Source organism: Cebus imitator, unplaced genomic scaffold, assembly GCF_001604975.1.
Source record: "Cebus imitator isolate Cc_AM_T3 unplaced genomic scaffold, Cebus_imitator-1.0 Scaffold98, whole genome shotgun sequence".
Classification (NCBI taxonomy): domain Eukaryota; kingdom Metazoa; phylum Chordata; class Mammalia; order Primates; family Cebidae; genus Cebus; species Cebus imitator.
Window position 1 is genome coordinate 2,905,501 of NW_016107413.1, and position 20,013 is coordinate 2,925,513.

The 20,013-nt window shown below is 40.5% G+C and overlaps 1 protein-coding gene across 1 annotated transcript; it reads right to left on the minus strand.

Moving 5' to 3' along the window:
- Positions 1-14,900: 14,900 nt before the first annotated feature.
- FZD1 (frizzled class receptor 1) lies at positions 14,901-19,476 on the minus strand. Its single transcript, XM_017536444.2, has one exon. The coding sequence runs from the start codon at positions 18,997-18,999 to the stop codon at positions 17,056-17,058; it is 1,944 nt and encodes a 647-aa protein (XP_017391933.1). The 5' UTR covers positions 19,000-19,476; the 3' UTR covers positions 14,901-17,055.
- Positions 19,477-20,013: the final 537 nt, after the last annotated feature.

A 20,013-nucleotide genomic window follows, 5' to 3' on the forward strand; every position in this document is an offset into this window, starting at 1 on the left:
TACCCATCTGACAAAGGGCTAATATCCATAATCTACAAAGAACTAAAACAGATATACAAGGAAAAAACAAACAGGCCCATTCAAAATTGGGTGAAGGATACGAACAGACACTTTTCAAAAGAAGACAAATATGAGGCCAACAAACATATGAAAAAATGCTCATCACTGGTCATCAGAGAAATGCAAATCAAAACCACATTGAGATTCTATCTCATGCCAGTTAGAATAACAATCATTAAAAAACCTGGAGATAACAGATGCTGGAGAGGATGTGGAGAAACAAGAAAACTCTTACACAGTTGGTGGGAGTGTAAATTAGTTCAACCAATGTGGAAGGCAGTGTGGCAATTTCTCAAGGATCTAGAAATAAAATTCCATTTGACCCAACAACCCCATTACTGGGTATATACCCAAAGAACTATAAATCATTCTGCTATAAAGACACATGCACTTGTATGTTAATTGCAGCCCTGTGTACAATAGCAAAGACCTGGAACCAACCCAAATGCCCATCAATGATAGACTGGACAAAAAAAATGTAGTACACATACATCATGGAATACTATACAGCCATAAAAAACGATGAGTTCATGTCCTTTATAGGGACTTGGGTAAATCTGGAAACCATCATTCTCAACAAACAGACACAAGAACAGAAAGACAAACACCACATGTTCTCACTTATAGGTTGATGTTGAACAATGAGAACAGGTGGACTCAGGGAGAGGAGCATCACATACTGGGGGCAGTTGGGGGTGTAGGGGAGAGACAGCAGGGGGTGGGGAGGGTGGGGAGAGATAACATGGGGAAAAATTGCAGATATAGTGTGCACCTAAAGTAAAACAAAACAAAACAAAACAAAACAAAAAGTAACAACTTCTTTTGGTGGCATCTCTAAATGGAACTTTTTAAAAATCAAACTACTATAAACCCATGAATCAAAAAAAAATAAAAGGAAAGTAGGGGAACACATTTATTGAGAAAGGTTCCAAACAGCAGACATGGTACTAATAGACGGATATTTTAACTGGGGTGATTTTAACTCTTCTATCAATCAGAATAGTCAGCAATGGGAAGAGATGTGTCAAGATTCAGAATCCCCTTGATATTGGTGGGATCATGCAAAGAATAGAACAGAAAATGGCTCCACAATAGTCAGCAAGGGATTCTAAGTTATTTTTAATCTTATGAACTCTGTGGATTTTTCAATTTATCATTTCACTTTGGCTCCTAGGAAGTTCAGAGATAAAATTTTAGCCCACCTCTGCCTAATATACAAAAACCTTATGATATGCCCATTGCATATTACAGGTTACCCTGCCTATATTTTCTACTCTGCTAATACTCTAATGTTTTTCTACAGTTATGTTATACTATGCATTATGATGAACCATATGAACCCTTTTTAATGGAGTGGTATATAAATATATAGGTAAGCTATGAGTCTAATTATTCTAGAATCACTGCTGTTTCAGTTTATTCAGAGGTATAAAACCATCATGAACTTCCCTCCTTTTCTATCATAGAATCAATTTCAGAATATTGACAAGAAGCAAACTGCAAAGGAAAACCACAGTGAGATACCATTTCCTGCTCATTAAAACAGCAATAATCACAAAGACAGACAATAACAAGCATTGGCAAGGACGGAGAGAAATTGGAGACCTCATACATTGTTGATGGGGAATATAAAAAAACTGAAGGCACTTTGTTAAAACAGTTTAGCAATTCCTCAAAAAATTAAACATAGAGTTACCATATGACCCAGTACCACTCCTAAGTGTATATGTGAGATAATTAAAAGAATATATTCACACAAAAACTTGTACATAATGTTCATGGCAGCACTATTAATAATAGCTCAAAATGGTAACAATCCAAGTATCTATTAACAAATAAGTAGATAAGCAATGTACTATATTACACAATGGAGTATTATTTAGTCATAAAAAGGAATGAAGTACTGACACATACTAAAACCTGCATGAGCCTGGCAAACATTCTGATAAGTGAAAGAAGTCAGGCACAAAAACCACATGTATGACTCTCTTTATGTGATATATCCAGAACAGTCACATCCACACTGACAAAAACTACATCAGTAGTTGCCAGAGGCTGGGGGAGGGAGAAATGAGGAATGCTTGCTAATGGCTCAGGGTTCCTTTTTAGTGTGATAAAATATTCTGGAGTTAGGTAGTTGTGACTATTGCACAACTTTTTGGAATACTAAAAACTACTAAATCTTATATTTAAATTTTATGGTATATGAATTATATCTCAGTATAAAAAATATTTTAAAAAACTAGTTGGGGTAGGTGGAATGTGTGTGGGATGGGTCAATTTTATTTTTTTGAAAAAGGTTTTACTTGATTATCACTTCAACCACCTCTATCTAATTCAAGTGCTGTTTTAACTTCCTTTAAAAATCTCATTTAAGAATGCATGTGCTTTAGCCTTGAAATTAACATAATTTGCTATTTGGAGGGAATTGCTACTAAATGACCATCTAATAGCTAATGACTTTTTTTTTAATTAATCATGAACTGCCCTCTGAATTAAGACTATGTACAAATAATTAATTACATAGTATATTTATCTTTAAAATTCAACATCCATCTTTCATAGACTAATTTACATGTTATTAAAATGTTTATATAATACTACGCTATTAAAATGTTTATATAAATACTATATTTAAAAAATCATACATTGTTATATTTTTTATGTTATCATAAAATGTTAGAGCCTAGCTAGAGTCCCTAGCTAGGCTCTAACATGGCATCCTACATACCTGGAGGAGATATTTCTTTCCAGCATATTCCACAGTACAAAGGAAGGGGCTGCTTGAAACTTTCCAAGCCACAGTAAGTTCTAGAATAAAATTATTTTATTCTAAAAAGATTTGGCTGCCTTTTCCTCTGTGCTGTGATTCTTTCCTATGAAGAATTAACATTCTTTACATTCTTAACGTGCTTAAGACAACATGAGTTTAGATATCTTAGATTTTGTTTTAATCTTGTAAAATCAGTTGGGATATATTTCACTCCTGTCTTACTCACATTTCCCAGTTATCTGGATTAATTGATGTGAACAACAATGGTGCTTTGAAACTCTCGGGTACAACGTGGAAATGATCACATTTCTTGGTTAATAAATGAATTGTTCTTTCATAAGGATTTGTTTATGGAAATAAATAGAGTAGTACCTTGATTAGTGAATTCCCTGGGAAGGAAGGGCCTTTTAAGAAGTCAGATGTATTAAAAACCTAAACAAACAAAACACTCAGAAAGGTTGGGAAGCTGAGCTGCCTGAGAAGTCTCCATGCGCAGCTTCTGCAAATGGCAGCCTTACTGAAAGCAAAGAGGCCCACCCTAGGGAATACCAGGAGCCTTTTAAGTCCCTCCTCTGCCTGCCCATCAAGTTGCCACCTGCTGCACTATCTTCCTCTCTGTGGTTGCTGTCAGAAGCCCTATCTAAAGAAAAGAAAACCTGTATCCTTCTCCTTCCCTGTTTAGTGATCAGTTAACTGATTCTACTCTGAAAGTCTTCTTACTAAAGAGATAACTCTAAGTTAATCTCTAGTTGTGGAATTCAACCTCCCCTCTTTTTAAAAAATAATAATTTTAAAAGAATTTTAGAGCTGGGTAAAACGGTCAGTGGCCTTAGACACTTGACTCTTCCTGATTTAGACCTTTAGGGACAAAAGACCATGTGGACAGAACAGGCCTGCTTCTTACTGAGGATTCTGTAAAGCTGGTTCTCATAGCTTCGCTTCACTGGTGAAGTTCCACAACGTGTTTATAAGAGCGTGGTTGCTGGTGAGATGAATCACTCACTAGGGGTTTATCCTGAAGTTGTATTTTAATCCAGTGTTTCAAAGAGAACTCAAAAATATCCAGCATCAGAACCACCAGAACGGAGGTTCCTGAACCTTCTCCCTAGCCAACAAAATCAGCATCTCTGGAAATGAGGCCAGAAATCTTCATTGTTAACACACTTTCTGAGTGATTCTTATGCACATTCAATTTTAAGAATGCCTAGTAACCCATCGTAACGTCTGATAAATACTTTATATTTTGAGATTACTTGACTTTATTTTAGTTAGCATTGAATAAGGACCCATTATAACCTGTCTTATCTGAGGTCTTCAAACACACCCTACAACTCCTACATTAATTCAGTTTGTCTCTAATGAAGCTGTGTATTATTAAAATATATATTCTTTATTTATAGAGCCATTACTACATTCAAGCGACGTCTGGTATATTCCTGAATTATCCCTTCTTGAAAAAAAAGAGCTGTAAAGAAGATGAATGATGTAAAATTGTAAACAAAGATAAAGGATGGTATTATTAGAAGATAACTGCATATCCTAACTTATTATTGATTTATAGAAATTTTGCTGTATTTCTATATAATTTCTCCAAATTTCTCACATCCTTAAAAATAATGTATATTTGGGGATAACTATGAACATTTGAAATTCTTTTTCTTAAATAATTGCTTTAAAAGGCATATATTTTCAGATAAATTTATATATATATGTGTGTGTGTATATACATATATATGGAGGAAAATATACACTTCTAGCCATAACAGTATAGATGGAAGAAAAAATCTTGCAGTTGGTTTTTATTATGGATTAAAAATTACATTTTGGAGAACATTTTAAGGATATATTTGTAATGATAGGAAAATTTCTTCTCCAAAAATGTCACCATAATATTTTAAACTAGGGCAGGCATATTCATTATCTGAATTTGTATAAAACGCAAGCCAGGCAAGGAAGATTTCTTTTCTTTTTTGACAAAATGTTTAAATTAAAGATCGTGAGAAAAAGATTGTCTCTATAAATATGATGATGACTTCATAAAGAATTAAAATCTATAATCACAGCTAGAGATACATACTAGATTAATCAGAGATGAGATGAACTATGTTGACTCTCTCTTCCAACCAGCCCCTCAGTAAAGTGTAAAAATGTAATCACTTGACAGATGTGTTTCTGATGAAAGCCATACAATTATATCACCTGTAGTTTAAAAAAAACAAACAGTGGGATTATATGTGTTCACTTGGGAGAAAAGGGTTGACATTAGTCAATCTCCATCTTTTTCTGTTCTATTTCTGGGACAGACACAAAACATGAAAAAGAGAAATGTGTATTGAAAAGACATATAGAGTAACAAAAAGGGTAGCAAGCCAGAGGATATGTGCAAAGACGAGGAAGAAAGATGACATCTGAAATACAAAGAAATCAGGTAGAGTTAGAGCATTAGGACTGATCTGCAGACCCTTTAACAGAAAATGGGGTAAAAGGAGAGGTGAAATCAATGGGGAATTGACCGCTGACAGAAACATACCTTGAGAGAATGAAATGGGGAACAGAAGAAATTCAGGAATCCACCAAAAAAAAAAAAAAAAAAAAAGATACTGGTGTGGACGTGGTGAAAAAGGAATGCATGTACAATGTTGGTGGGAATGTAAATTAGCACCACCTCTGTGAAAAAAAAAAAAAAAGGAATTGTAAAGAATGAGAATGTGGAAGGAATACTTCTAAGAGAAAAATCTTCTAGCTCCAACAGCTAAGCATAGATGTGGCAGGTAGAATAATGGTCCCCCAGCAATATGTATGCCCTCGTCTTTGGAATCTATGAATACATTACCTTACATGGAAAGAGGTACTTTGCAGATGTCATTAAGGTTAGGAACCTTGAGGTGGGAAAATTATACTGTATTGATTTAATCATGAGTCCTTAAAAGCAGGGAACTATTTCCAAATGGAGAGAATCAGACAGAAAGAATTCAAACCAATGATGCTGGCTTTGAAGATAGGAAACGTGTGCCATGAGCTATGGAATAAGCCTCTAGAATAGAGGAAATAAAGCTGGAAAAAATAAGGAATAGACTCTCCCTTAGAGCCTCCAGAAAGAAACAACAATGCAACACCTTGATTCTAGCCCAGTGAGACAGGTGTCAGGCTTCTCACCTACAGAACTGTACAGTGATAAATTTGTGTTTTTCAAGTTTTTAGTAATTTGTTACAGGAGCAATAGAAAACTAAAACACTAGATCACAGAGGTGACCAAGGTACCAAAATGGCTAGCTACTCTTATATAAGGAAAAATACAATTACCAATCAATCTCTTTGATATAAGGGCTCAATCCTGCTCAACTTCATGCATCAAAATATGTTCAGTCCATATCAGTTGTATCAAAGGAACATTTCGTAATTGCTATGGAGTAAGTTCTCTTTGGCAATATAATCAACAAGGACAAACAAAGGACTCCTACAATTGTTCAATTTGTCATCAATCTAGTAGAGGAGTATATTTCTAAAGGGAAATTATTATTCTCTTTCTGGTCATGATTTAGAGTGGCCTCAGAGCTGTTGCCATGTTACCCAAGTATAAAACCTACCAATTAGGTCAATTGTAAAGAAATTAAATTGAAATTTAATTAGTAGTTCCCCCTTATCCGCAGGGGATACACTCCAAGACTCCCAGTGAAAACTTGAAATGGTGTACTTCTGTATATATTATGTTATTTTCTATGTGTATCTATGATGAAGTTTAATTTATAAATTAGGCACAAAAACATATAAACAACAATGACTAATAATAAAATAGAACAATTAGAACAATACACTATAAAGTTATATGAATGTGGTCTCTCTCTCACAAAATATCTTAGTGTATAGTACTGACTTCTTTTAAGATTGTGGTTGACTTTGGGCAACTGAAACCTCAGAAAGCAAAACCACAGATAAGGAGAGAAATACTATATAGTCATGCATTGCTTAATGATGGGGATATGTGCTGTGAAATGCATCATTAGCAATTTCAACATAGTGAGAACATCATAGAGTGTACTTACATCAACCTAGATGGCATAGCCTCCTGCACACCTAGGCTATATGGAATAGCCTATTGCTCCTAGGCTACCAACCTGTACAGCATGTTACTGTACTGTACTGAATACCATAACACAATGGTATTTTTATATCTTAAAGTAGAAAAGGAACAGCAAAAATACTGTACTATAATCTTATGGGACCACCATCATATGTGGTCTGTCATTGATTGAAACATCCTGAAGCATACATTAATGCATAGAGATGCACTTAAGCTTTAAAAGCATCATAGCTTTAAAAGATTGATTAATAAAGTACATTTGTGTCACTTAACCTTAAGGTTGCCCATTATCTTAATATTTTGTGTAAATAAGTCTTGTAAAACATGCTTAGCCTGAAAAGAAGCAGGAAAAATGTGGCATTAGTTTGCCTTATGCCGTTTCAATTCCCATCAGCAGTAAGGGTAAATGATAGAAGCAGGAGGAGTGAGGAGAGAGGGAGGTGGAGGAAAGAAGAGACAAGAAAAGAGGAAGGGAGGAGAAGAGGAAGAAAGAAAAGATATATGCAAGGTGAAGAAAACGAAGATGTGTAGCTAACCCTAGTGCTAAAAGTACCATTATATACTTCATTTCTTTGATTCCCCCAGCAGATGTGAATTAGTGAAAAATGATTATTTTAGGTAAATGGATCTGAGGCTAAAAGCTGGTTGGGATTCAAGCCAGTTCTTGCAAGTTTAAGATCCTTTCCAAGATGGCATTCGACTTCTCTGTCCAATCCTCTATTATCTTGAAATTGATTTTCTTTTTAGAGGAGAAGGAAAGGTCATATTTAAAATCCAGGGTTATGTCCCTGTTTGAGAGATGTTTCCATTCAATTCCTCTACTTACTCCCACCGGGGCTAGCCCCAGGAAAGAGTAGTTGGTTTTCGTTTTCATTATATCCCTTTCCTTTTTCCCCCTTCCAATTCAAAATGACCCCAACTTGTCTACCTGTAGGATATGAGCCTTCCCTCTCCCGGCAAGATGCTCACATCTACCCAACTTATCAACGAACAAATGAGCCAACACAGCTCCTGGGTACTGTCCGACTGTGAGGGCTCTCAACCCAGAATGTCTGTCTGTGAATTTGCCACATTTGGACCTGAAACACACTCTTAAGCCCCGCTCTCCTCTGACCTCAGAACACTCCTGTAACAATTATTACTCCACTCCAGCCCTCTCAGAAGAGGGTCTTCTTTCTCCTAACTAGGACTTAGCCGCTCTTCAAATGTCATTGCAGCTGCACTGCAGACTAATTCATATGAAATTTACCAGGTCTGGAAAAAATTCAAACAGAAAACATCCTGGGTGTACACAGGAGAACCCAAGTGTAGTGATAACATCAGAAGAGAGGTGACCAGGAGGATAACAGAAAGATCTCCGGTCATCTTGGAGATGACCAGAACACCCTTTTATAAAGGGGAGGCAGTCAATGCTGGGCAGAAGCCTTCAGACCCTCAACTTCTTCCTTAATTAGCTTAACATGAATGATGATTCTCACATTTTTACAGAGCTTCACCATTTATAATGGGGCTTTCATATCTATATTTCATTATTATCTCTATTTGATTCATTAGGTCCTGTGGGTCAGACTCACTCAAGGTCCCTTAAGCAAATAAGTTGAGACTAGAGCCCAGGTTTTCTGTCTCCCAGGCCAGAGTTCTTCCCCATACCATAACACCTGTAATTAAGCAGGGAAATATGTAAATGAAAATGGAAGTGTGGGGTATGAAGTATAACAGTGTAATACTAATAAACACTTTTCAGATATTTTTAGAAATTAAACTTGCTTAATGTTATTTACAGATTTTTTTCCACTGAAATTATGATACTACATGTCCCTGTCTAGATTTGAATAATAAAAGTTTTATTTTATTGACTGCTGTGAGTTGAACATTTATATACCCCCAAATGCATGTTAAAGCCGTAACCCTCAATATGATGGTGTTTGGAGACAGGGACTTTGGAAGGTAATTCGTCTGAGATGAGGTCATGAGGGTGGAACTATCATGATGGGATTAGTGTCCTTATAAGGAAAGGAAGATAATGGTGGTCTTCTCTCTCCACCTGCATGCACTGAGGAAAGGCCATGGGAACACAAAGCAATAAGACAACTGTCTGCAAGCCAGGAAGCAGGTCCTCACCAGGAACTAAATCTGTCGGCTTCTTGATCTTGGACTTCTCAGCCTCCAGGACTGTGAAAATTAAATGTCGGTTGTTTAGGCCACCAAGTCTACAGCATTTTGTTACAACAGGCCAAAAGAGTTTGGACACTATGCAATATTATCAGGCTATTTTTATCAATCTACAAGAAAATTTGCAGGTCAAAAATAAAGCCTACCAGGCATGGTGGCTCAATCCTATAATATCATGATTATGAGGCCAACGCAGGAAAATCACTTGAGACCAGGAGTTTAAGACCAGCCTTGGCAATACAGTGAGACCTGATCCCTACAAAAAGTTTAAAAAATTAGCCGAATGTGGTGATGCACACTTGTAGACCAAGCTACTCAGGAGGCTGAGGTGGGAGGATCCCTTGAGCCTGGGAGGCAGGTGGCGGTGAGTTGTGATAGTACTGTTGCACTCCAGCCTGAGGGGCAGAGAGAGACCCTGTCTCAAAAAAATAAAGATAAAAATAAAGTCCATGTTGTATACACAGTATATCCATATTTTTCTCAATTGTACTTTATAAATTCAACATATTTCAGTATTTTAAAATGTATATTTGCAATTGTAATCATTCCTCCAAAGCAGGGCCTCTCAACTTTGGCACTTCAGATAAGATAATTCTTCATGGTCATGGGCTGTCCTGCTCATTCTAGAATGTTTAGCAGCACTCTTGGTCTCTATGCATTAAATGCCCATAACACTTGATATAGTTTGGGTGTTTGTCCCCCAAAAAATCTCATGCTGAAATGTGATCCCCAGTGTTAGAGGTGGGGTCTGGTGGGTGGTGTTAGGGTAATGCAGGTGGATCCTCCATGAATGGCTTGGTGCCCTTCTCTGGTAATGAGCCAGTGTTCACTCTGTTAGTTACCAGGAGATCTGGCTGTTTAAAAGAGTTTGGCACCTCCCACTCTCTTGTTCCCTCTCACCAGATGATAGGTCTGCACCTGCTTTGCCTTCCACCATGAGTAAAACCTTCCTGAGGTCTGGACTAGAAGCAGATGTTAGCACCATGCTTCTTATGCAGGCTGCAGAAATGTGAGCCAAATAAACCTCTTTACTTTGTAAATTACACCTGGTCACAGGCATTTCTTTATAGCTATGCAAAGCAAACTAAAACAGCACCCTTCAGTGCCCAGTTATGACTTTCCAATTTGTGCCCCACTATTGTCAAATGTCTCCTAGGTAACAACTTTGTCCCAAATTGAGAATTAGCTCTAGAGCCTAATGTGTAGTTACCTTTTGCAATAATTACATTATCTATGTGTCTTTTTAAATTCATTTTCATTGAGTTTAATTAAGAGATAGCAAGAATAGTACTGTGGTTTCAGCAATAAAGGCAGTGAAATTTCATGTGCATTTACAAGAAGGATGACATTAAGCTCAAGAAAGAAGTAGATTAATTCTCATGGAAGAATTTCACATAGAAACGTGAAGGTCTACATTCACATTTCCAGGGAAACCCATTGTGAAATCCATTGTGAAGGATTGCATGGTCCACACCTTGCATTCTACAATTTTCAATAATCACAGTATAATTTTTAAGACTTCATTTACTTCTTTTTTCTTCTTGTAGATACAACTTTCAATTTGAGGAAAGATATGGGTGTTAATCCTACTTACCTTTGAGAAAAAGTATGACAATTAAATAAACTGTTGATGTACAGCCATTTGGGGAAATCTCTGCTTGAGTTTATAATCTCATCCCAATGTACTATTTTATAATACATATATATATATACACACACATACACACATGCATATATATATACACATACACAAATATGTATATATATATATATATATAATATGCACACACACACACATGCAGAAGCCTGATAGTTCCTTACAATCTGATAAACTTTAACATCAAGTAAAAAAAAAAACCCAATGATTTATTCCAAGGAAATACTTTCTGAGAGCCCTTTCTAAAAGCAGCTAGTTAACCTGATTTCATGAACGGGTTCAGTGGCTAGTTAGAAGCCTATATCTATGCCCCATTTCTTAGGTAGGCAAAGGCTAAAGGTGGAATGGCAAGATAATCAAGGTGGTTTGTTCCATTTTATCTTCATGTTCAACTCAGCTTCTGTTGACTGTTACTCACTGTGAAGACCAGTTACAAAGGGCTGTGTTAATTGACTTTTAATCTGGTAATTTAAAAGGTTACAGCCACCATGGAGGACTCCCAATGCTGGACCAGTGACCAACATGTAACCTTTTACTCTATCTTGTGAGAGCACAAGTTAATCCGTGGAATAAGGTTCCCAATCATCCTAGTTTGCCCAGGACTTTCTTGGGTTTACCACTTAAAATTCCCACATGCCAAGAAAACTTCCAGCCCTGGGTAAACCTGGGCAGCTGGTCATTCTAACTGAGGGGTTTAGAGTTTTTGACAGAATATTTGGTGAAGTTAACTTTTTAAAATATTTCCAAGAGTTGGAAAGATAAGGTCAAGAAAAGTTTCCAAATCTACTTTTTAAGAAAAAAATCTTTATAATGATCGCGTAGCACATGATATTTGGAATATGTATCTAACTAGCCTGTATGACTGCCAGGTATTTGCTACTGCAATTGTGAAGACAAGCATTTCCAAGGGCAAGAGAACAGTCTGTCTCAGAGTGCTTCATTTAAGCAAGGACACGCTGCCAACTTGAAAGGAAATAAAGGCCACACTTTTGTCTATGGGGGGATCCTGCAGTTATTCCCCTGCAAATTTAATTCAAACAGGTATTGAGATCTGAAACATGGAGATATCCACAAATTAGAGGATACTTGGTTTTTAAAAAGGAAAGAAAGAAAACCCAGGCCACAGAGAACTATATCAAAGCAGCAATAGTGGTTCCTTTTCATGTTAATCACTGTATTGCTATGAACATGTTTTGAAAGTCTATACTATGAATGAAATTTCTTGAGATCTTTTTTATAAAATACACAAAAATTTTAAAGCAAAAAATATTGTTTTCAGGTAAGTCAATTTCATCTTTTAAAAATGTGTGTGTAAAATGTACAAATCAGTGCTATTTTAATACTTTGCTTTTAGAATTATTAGTTATACGAATATGTCATTCAACTAGTGTATTAATGATACTTTAAGAAAATGTAGTGCTATTTAAATTTTATCATTCACAAATATACCTCTTTCGAATACCAATGAAATAATTTATTTAAAGTAATCTCTATTGGAAAATTGTATTTTATTTTTTCAAGCAGTTTAAGGATCTGCTTCACTAATGAAACTGACAATGACCCACAAAATACTTTTTATATGTTCATTGTGAGATGTACTTATAAATTGTACTTGAACTTATCCATTACAATACATGAGAAATATTTCTTTGAGAAATGCTTTTGTTTGACCTCTTATTATGGTCCCAAACCAACCTATAAAGAAAGATCCCTAGAGGAGGTGTTATATTTGAATAGCAACCTGATTCTGTAATGGAGTAGAGACATTTGTTACCACAAATCATGATACAACTTAGAAAAATTAGTCTAGAGATTGTGTTTTAATTGCCGGGTTCTAAGCAAGCTGCTTTGTCACCATAATTGTTAAAGTTTAACATGTCCATTGTCAAAGGTATGACCAAGGTGAATAAAAATATGTAAGCTCCTAAAGTTTAAGGGAACTCTGAGACATAATTGATGTTCAAGTACCGTATTTCAAATTTTAAGGGCCATTGGCATCTGCCAACATTCAAAACATAGATATATATCTTGGGAGTTATCAAAATAAACTTTACTTTGTTTGGTACTTCCCTTATAAGATCCCACTTCAAATGTAAGGACACTGAAATAAAAGCCTTGAATTTAAGATAGTATTGCAATTCCTTTTTAGTCATGTAACTAGAGAATTCTTGTGTATATTCCATGTCTTATTTTGGTTTGTATACATTAATCCTGCAAGCCTTTGACATTAGTGTATTCTGCAAAGTATTCAATGACTGTATCACCAGTGTCCACCTCTAGACATACATATGACTCCATTTTGTTTCTAATCTCTCAGGGCCCAGTTACATAGACTATTATAATAAGAAATGTATCAGGGATATTCCATGCCATGACACTGGTTTCAATTAATTGCATGTGCATTAATTATATAAGTTGTGGCCAACAGCCAATAGATTAGAAAGCAATAAAAGAGTAGCTGAAATTGAACACAAACGCACACACAGTAAATATGGCATCTTAAAAAAAAATTTATAATACCAAGGTTGAAACATGCTATTAGGGAAACTGATCTGCCACCACCCAAGTCCTGAAATGATTTGTGATATAGTCTATTGTTTTTCTTAATTGGCCACCAACTCTTCACTATAGTCTCCTTTCCTAGTTAAATGCTGGACATTAAGAGTGATACAACTATATCAGAAGGCTTCAGTACTTACACTACAAAAGGACCAGGCCAGTAAACTCAGGCTGACAAATGACTACCATAGGACAAGCTGAAAAATCCAGACTGGCTCTTTTGCCTGTTTGACACTGGCTGACTCTGAAATTAAAAATATGACTCTCTGTCCTCACAAATTTTAAGTGAAAAACACTTTTTTAGAAAAAAGAGCTTCAGAAGTCTCATACTACTTACATATTTACTCCAAAAGCTAAATTAAGTACACTGTGAGGGGGGAAATGGACTCCATTTATAGCTGGTTTTTTAAAAAAATAGGCAAATCAAACCATCTGAAAATAGGGTTTGTCATGGAAACAGCATGCTAATGGGACAATATCCCAAGTAGCCTTATGGTTTTCCAGACAAGTCCTATTTTGCCACCAGCATTAAAAGAAACAAAAGAATACACTGGTTTTCTATATGCTACATCATTTAAAATAAAATTGTTTTCTAAAATCAAAGGCTGGGAGTGACTTAAAAATGCCTTCTAAAGCTATTTAGCCATAGCATGTAAAACCTTTCTGCATCAAATTTATAGTTATATCATGTTAAGGAAACCTACAATAAGACTGATTTAAAATATATTTTTGGATAGTAATTAATAATGTCAAAAACATGTTTTTCCAGAAATTATCTAATTGAACTACGTAGTGAGGAGGTATGTGTGAATTTGGCCTGAGAATTACTATTTTTTTGTGTGTGTGTCTACACAATAAAACCTTCTCAGATATCTACTATATTATGTCAATGTAACAAAGAAAAAAGGAACACAAAATTGCATCTTGCAACTTAAAATCAGATCCTACATTTTTAGTAAGATTTAACTTTTTTTCATTTGCCTTAAAATGAATGATAACTTATAAGACAATTGCATTATAATCAGGAAAGTAACTCTATTGTATCAATGATCTTCATTTTGGTCCCTTGTTATTTTATCACAAAATGTTTTCATGGGAAAATTTAGTAAAGATATTTTTAACCCGTAAAGGTATTTGAGGTTTTCCATCTAGCATTTCCATTTCTCAAAACTGTATTTCCATATTATGAAATGTACAAGTAAACTTTACATCTCTATTTTATAAAATTAATGCATATATACTTATGTGTATACTTATCTATATATACACATACATACACATACATAAATTCTGACAAAGAGTAGATCAACTAGATAATTTATCTGGAAAAGGTTCCTTGAACAATTTTAAAAAGGGGTCTTCAGAAGCAAACAAAAAAAACAGCCTTATAAACCCAATTGTTGTTTAAAATGTTTATGAACATGTAGCCAGTTAACCACTTATTGCTTGCCTATTTATGGTTCTGTAATATCCAAGATTATGGAAGAAGTAAAACAATATCTCTAAAAATTATGAGAAAGGTAATGATTTAAAAATAAACCTCCATAATATAAAAAGTCATGTAAATTTATCCCTTGAAAGAAAAGAAAGCTTTAATATTAAAATTAGAATTCTCTTTTAATTCTCTGAGTAAAGAAATAATTTGCAAACTTCTATTTTCTACTGTCATGAAAACAGGTCTTTTCTTGGGACTTCACAAATGTCAATCATAACAATGCAAATAGAGTAATTCTTTGGAAAGACTAATCTGAGGGTTTAAGGGTAGACTTTTTTCATTGAATTCCTGCATTTTTATACTGTGGGATTGGCTATGAGACACTATAAAATGTAAAATAGTTCAGACAGTTCAAGCTCTATTATTTTCAGGCACAAAAACCATAATTTTGTACAAAACTTTGAATTTTTTATTTGCGAAATTAAAAATATGGTATTATATATATATAAACTTCTATTCCTCTATAAATATAGATGATTTTGTGATAGTGAACAGAATAAATGTATACCAAATTCAAAGACCAATATCATTTTAGGGTATGACAGACATAGATAAATTTAGGTCCTAAGTACCGGCATTTTGATAAATTCTTAAAGTTTTAAACAATACAGTCAGAGGACTGCTTTTCTCCTCTTTTTCACAGAGAACTAAAGTGAGTATTTTTAAATGGCTTTGAAAGATTTACATTTGACATATTTCTGTAAATCCAAAAGAGGAGCACACAGGATTTAATGCAGTACACCTGCACACATTTTCCCTTTAGCATGCATGCCCATATTTTATTTCAGGCGCTACTTCCCCATCAATTATTCCACCTTCTTTACCTCCTGAAATCTTACCAGGTTATTACTGGTGCTATGGATTATTCCTCCCTCAGAATGTGTTGCTGAATAATAATCGTAATAAAATGTTGAAAGTGTACAACTTTTACATTTTAAAGTTTCTGATATATGCCTCGTTATTTGATTAAAAATAATAAAACAGCACTTCATTTTGAGGAAGTCCATGACACTGAAATCTCCTTCAAGTTTTCAATTTCTGTTTACGTTTTGCTGTCTTGTTAAGGAAAGCAAAGATCGTCAACTCCTTAACAAAGCTTTCCAGGTGACCTCAACATTTCCACTTTACGGACCGACCGGTAAAATCTAGGCGCAGGCTGTCCCATTCCTAAAGGCAGGTTGCCAGGCATCCGTATGCAATTAGAATTAACATTTTATAACCCCTATCTTCAGTTTCTTCCAACCCTCACTAAGCGTCATGCTTCTTCCCAAATCTCAGTAACCACATCTTTCCGCGACGCTGGCCAAACCCGCACTAGGTTTTAGACACTAGAGAATGAAATGAGCTCACCCCTCAAAAATCAGACTTCAAAAAGTTTGGCATTGGTTATCTCACTCACACTGTAACCAACTAAGGTGGGAGTAGGGAGTGTCTGGGCGTTGGAGGTGACCGTGGAGGGAGGCTGAGACTGTCAGCGCCCACACCCGTGCGCCCCCACGAAGTTGGAGGAAAGTTCTGGACAGTTAAAAATCCGCTTCAGGAAGTCAAAGGGCTGGGCCTTCGCAATCCACCGCTGAGCAAGGGAGGAACTGGAATGTACCCGGGCCCACCTCCAGATTTGGAAGCTTTGTGGAGTTCTGTACCGTAAGATCCTACCCCGAGCCAGGAAAGGAAGGGAGGGGGCAGAAGGAGGAGGCGGGAAGTGACCCCGGCAGCGCAGCCTAGTTCCACCCCGCAGTGCTGAACTGGCCCTGGAGCTGGCGCCCAGCGGGCGAGCACCCGCGGCAGGGCGGGAGGGGCACGCGAGGACGACCGGGAGCGCTGGGCGGTTGCACTCCAGTTTTAGCTCCTCTGCAATACTCCGAAAAGAGCAAGAAGGAAAAGCCTCACATGGTTAAACCACCCTAAATAATTAAAAACTTCTGAAAAAGAAAAACGCGTGATCGGTCGTCACTTAAATACAAATATACTTACAAAAATCTTACACAGGCTATTTACAATCATAAAAGCGAACAGTCCTGGTACCAGAGTGTGAGGGCAAGAGTTCTGTCCATCCTCCCTCTGGCAGTCGGGCCCTTGTGTTCTTTTGCTTCAGGGACGGAAGCTTTTGCAGGAGCTGAGTTATTCAAGGGAGCCTGCGAAACAGCTGTCTAGTGAGGAAGCCTCGAGATGTCCGGCTTGGCACGAACTCCACGGGGCTGGCTTTGAGGGGTGGCTGCGCCCTGGCGGAGGCCTGGGCATGGGCTGAGCTCCGAGTCTCAGACGGTAGTCTCCCCCTGTTTGCTGTTGGTGAGCCTCGTGTAGAACTTCCTCCAGGAGTTAAGGGTCTTGCCGGACCAGATCCAGAAACCCGACGTGATGCCCACGATCAGCGTCATAAGGTACTTGATCATGAAGACCGTGAAGTCCGGGCTCATGGGCGGGTGCGGTGGGGCGCCTCCGCCCGCCTGGAGGTGAGGGCAGGGGATAGCGTAGCTTTTGCAGCTCTGGGCCACCCAGCTGCGTTCCCACTGGTCCCGGAAGGCCTGCTCGTAGAAGTAGCAGGCGATGACGATGGTGGCTGGCACAGTGTACAGCACGCTGAACACGCCAATGCGCACCATGAGCTTCTCCAGCTTCTCGGTCTTGGTGCCATCGTGCTTCATGATGGTGCGGATGCGGAAGAGCGACACAAAACCGGCCAGCAGAAAGGACGTGCCGATGAACAGGTACACGAAGAGGGGCGCCAGCACGAAGCCACGCAGCGCGTCCACGTTGTTGAGCCCCACGAAGCACACTCCGCTCAGCACATCGCCGTCCACCTGGCCCAGCGCCAGGATGGTGATGGTCTTGATGGCCGGCACAGCCCAGGCGGCCAGGTGAAAATACTGTGAGTTGGCCTCAATGGCCTCATGGCCCCACTTCATGCCAGCCGCCAGGAACCAGGTGAGCGACAGGATCACCCACCAGATGGAGCTGGCCATGCTGAAGAAGTAGAGCATCATGAAGAGGATGGTGCAGCCCTCCTTCTTGGTGCCCTGCGCCACCGTGCGTGCCCCGTCCTCGGCGAATTTGTCGTTACACACCACCCGGTCCTCCAGCAGGAAACCGGCGATGTAGGCCACGGCCACGGCCGTGTAACAGCCGGACAGGAAGATAATGGGCCGCTCCGGGTAGCTGAAGCGCCGCATGTCCACCAGGTACGTGAGCACCGTGAAGAGAGTGGAGGCACAGCACAGCACTGACCAGATGCCAATCCAGGTGCGCGAGAAGCGCAGCTCCTCGGGCCCAAAGTACATGAGCCCGTACACCTTGGTCGGTTCACAGGGCGCGCCGCAGTCCTTCTCCCCCAGGAAGTGGTAGTTGAGATAGGAGGGCACCTTGAGGGCGCGCGGGCAGGAGAACTTGCCTCGCTCCGACGCGCCGGCGCCCCCCGGGAAGCCGCCACGGTGCCCTCCGCCGCCGTGCTGGGGGTTGCTGGTCCAGAATTCTGGAAGCAGCGAGGGCGTCGGGGTGCCCTTGTCGGACGTGTTCTGGCCCACACACAGCTCGCCGGCGCCGTGCACCGGGAACTTCTCGCACTTGAGCGTGTCTGGCCACTGGAAGCCGAACTTGTTCATGAGCGCCTCGCAGCCCTGGCGCGCGCGCTCGCACAGGGAGCGGCAGGGCGGCAGCGCCTGCTCCAGCACAGTGCACACGGGCGCGTACATGGAACATAGGAAGAACTTGAGCTCAGCGGAGCACTGCACTTTCACCAGCGGGTAGAACTGGTGCACCTCGAGGCCCGCGTCCTCCTGGTTCGTGTGGCCCAGCAGATTGGGCATGATGGTCTGGTTGTACGCGATGTCCGTGCACAGCGGGATGGAGATGGGCTGGCAATAGCCGTGGTCCGGGATGGAGATGCCCCGCTCGCCGTTGTACTGCTGCCCGCTCTGCTGCTGCTGAGGCGGCGGCGGCGGCGGTTGCTGCCCCGGCCCGGGCCCCTGGCCTGGCCCCTGGCCCGCCGCCTGCGCCCGGACCCCCAGCAGCAGCGGAGCCTCCAGCAGCCAAAGCAGCAGCAGCAGCTGGCGCGCCAACCGCCGGGGGTCAGCTGGGGGGCGGCGGTGGCCACCGGCGTCCCCGCTCCCCTCCTCCGCCAGCCGGGTGGAGAGCGCCCGGGCACAAAGTTCCCAGCTCGCGCCGCCGCCGGCGGCCCAGGACTTAGGCGCCTCCTCCTCAGCCATACTTTCTCTGCTCCTCTCTTGGTGCCGCTCCGCTGGGGCTGGCAGGGGCACGGCCGGCGGCGGCTCCCCCTGCGGCCAGGGAAACCACTGAGCCGGTGCCCTCCGTCGAGCCCAAGCCTCGTTCGGCCCGCTCCCCCGGCTCCTGTTCTGCGTACCGCAGCCGCCGCCGGCGCGGAAACTTGCGATTCATGAAGCGAGGGCGGCGGGGAGAACCCGGGTGGCTCGGGCGCGCCGGGGTCGTGTCCCGCCTTCCTGGCCCTCGGCTCGGTGGCTCCCGGCTGGCGGCGCCGCGCTAGTGGTCGCGGCCCCGTAGAGCGCGCAACTCTCCGCAGCCCAGCGGGCTCTGCTCCCCCCTGCGCCTCCGCCTCCTTCTCCGCCGCCGCCGCCTGACCATTTGTGTCAATCCCTCAACTCGCTCCCTCTCCTCTCCGTCGCGCGCCCTCGGACCGGTTTCCAGGCGCCCCGCAGTCTGTCTTTCACCAGGAGGGAGGAGCCTTGAAACCGACGCAGAACAGGAGGCTCAGGGACCGTCGCCCAATCGCGGCACCGGCTTCCCAACGCAAAGGGAGCCGGCCGCCTCCTTGCCAGATCGAAAGCCAGCGGCGGGCTGGCGGGCGGGGTAGGAGGAGGCGGGAGGAGGAGGAAGTAGTGGTGGTGGCACTACTCAGGCACAAAGAGTAGGATTGCTATGAAGCGGGACAGGCTTGGTTGCTTTTGCTTTTTCAGAAGAAAAGGGCGAGGACAAGTAGGAGAATGGTCCCATATGCTGCTGGAGATAATGAATAGGAGTCGGAGGACTGCGGAACTTAGCTTTTCTTTTCTTTTATCCATTATCATGTTTAAAAATCCTGCTCTTAACGCTAGTTACCAACCCCAAACCGGGTGCTGCTTCCAGAACAGATGCCTTTGACTTAAGGAGCGCACGGTTTCCTTTGAGTTTGTGTCTGTCGAGGTTTTGTTTAAAATATTACATTAATAAATCCTCCAGTTCGCAGGCTGGGTTTGGCGGGCTTT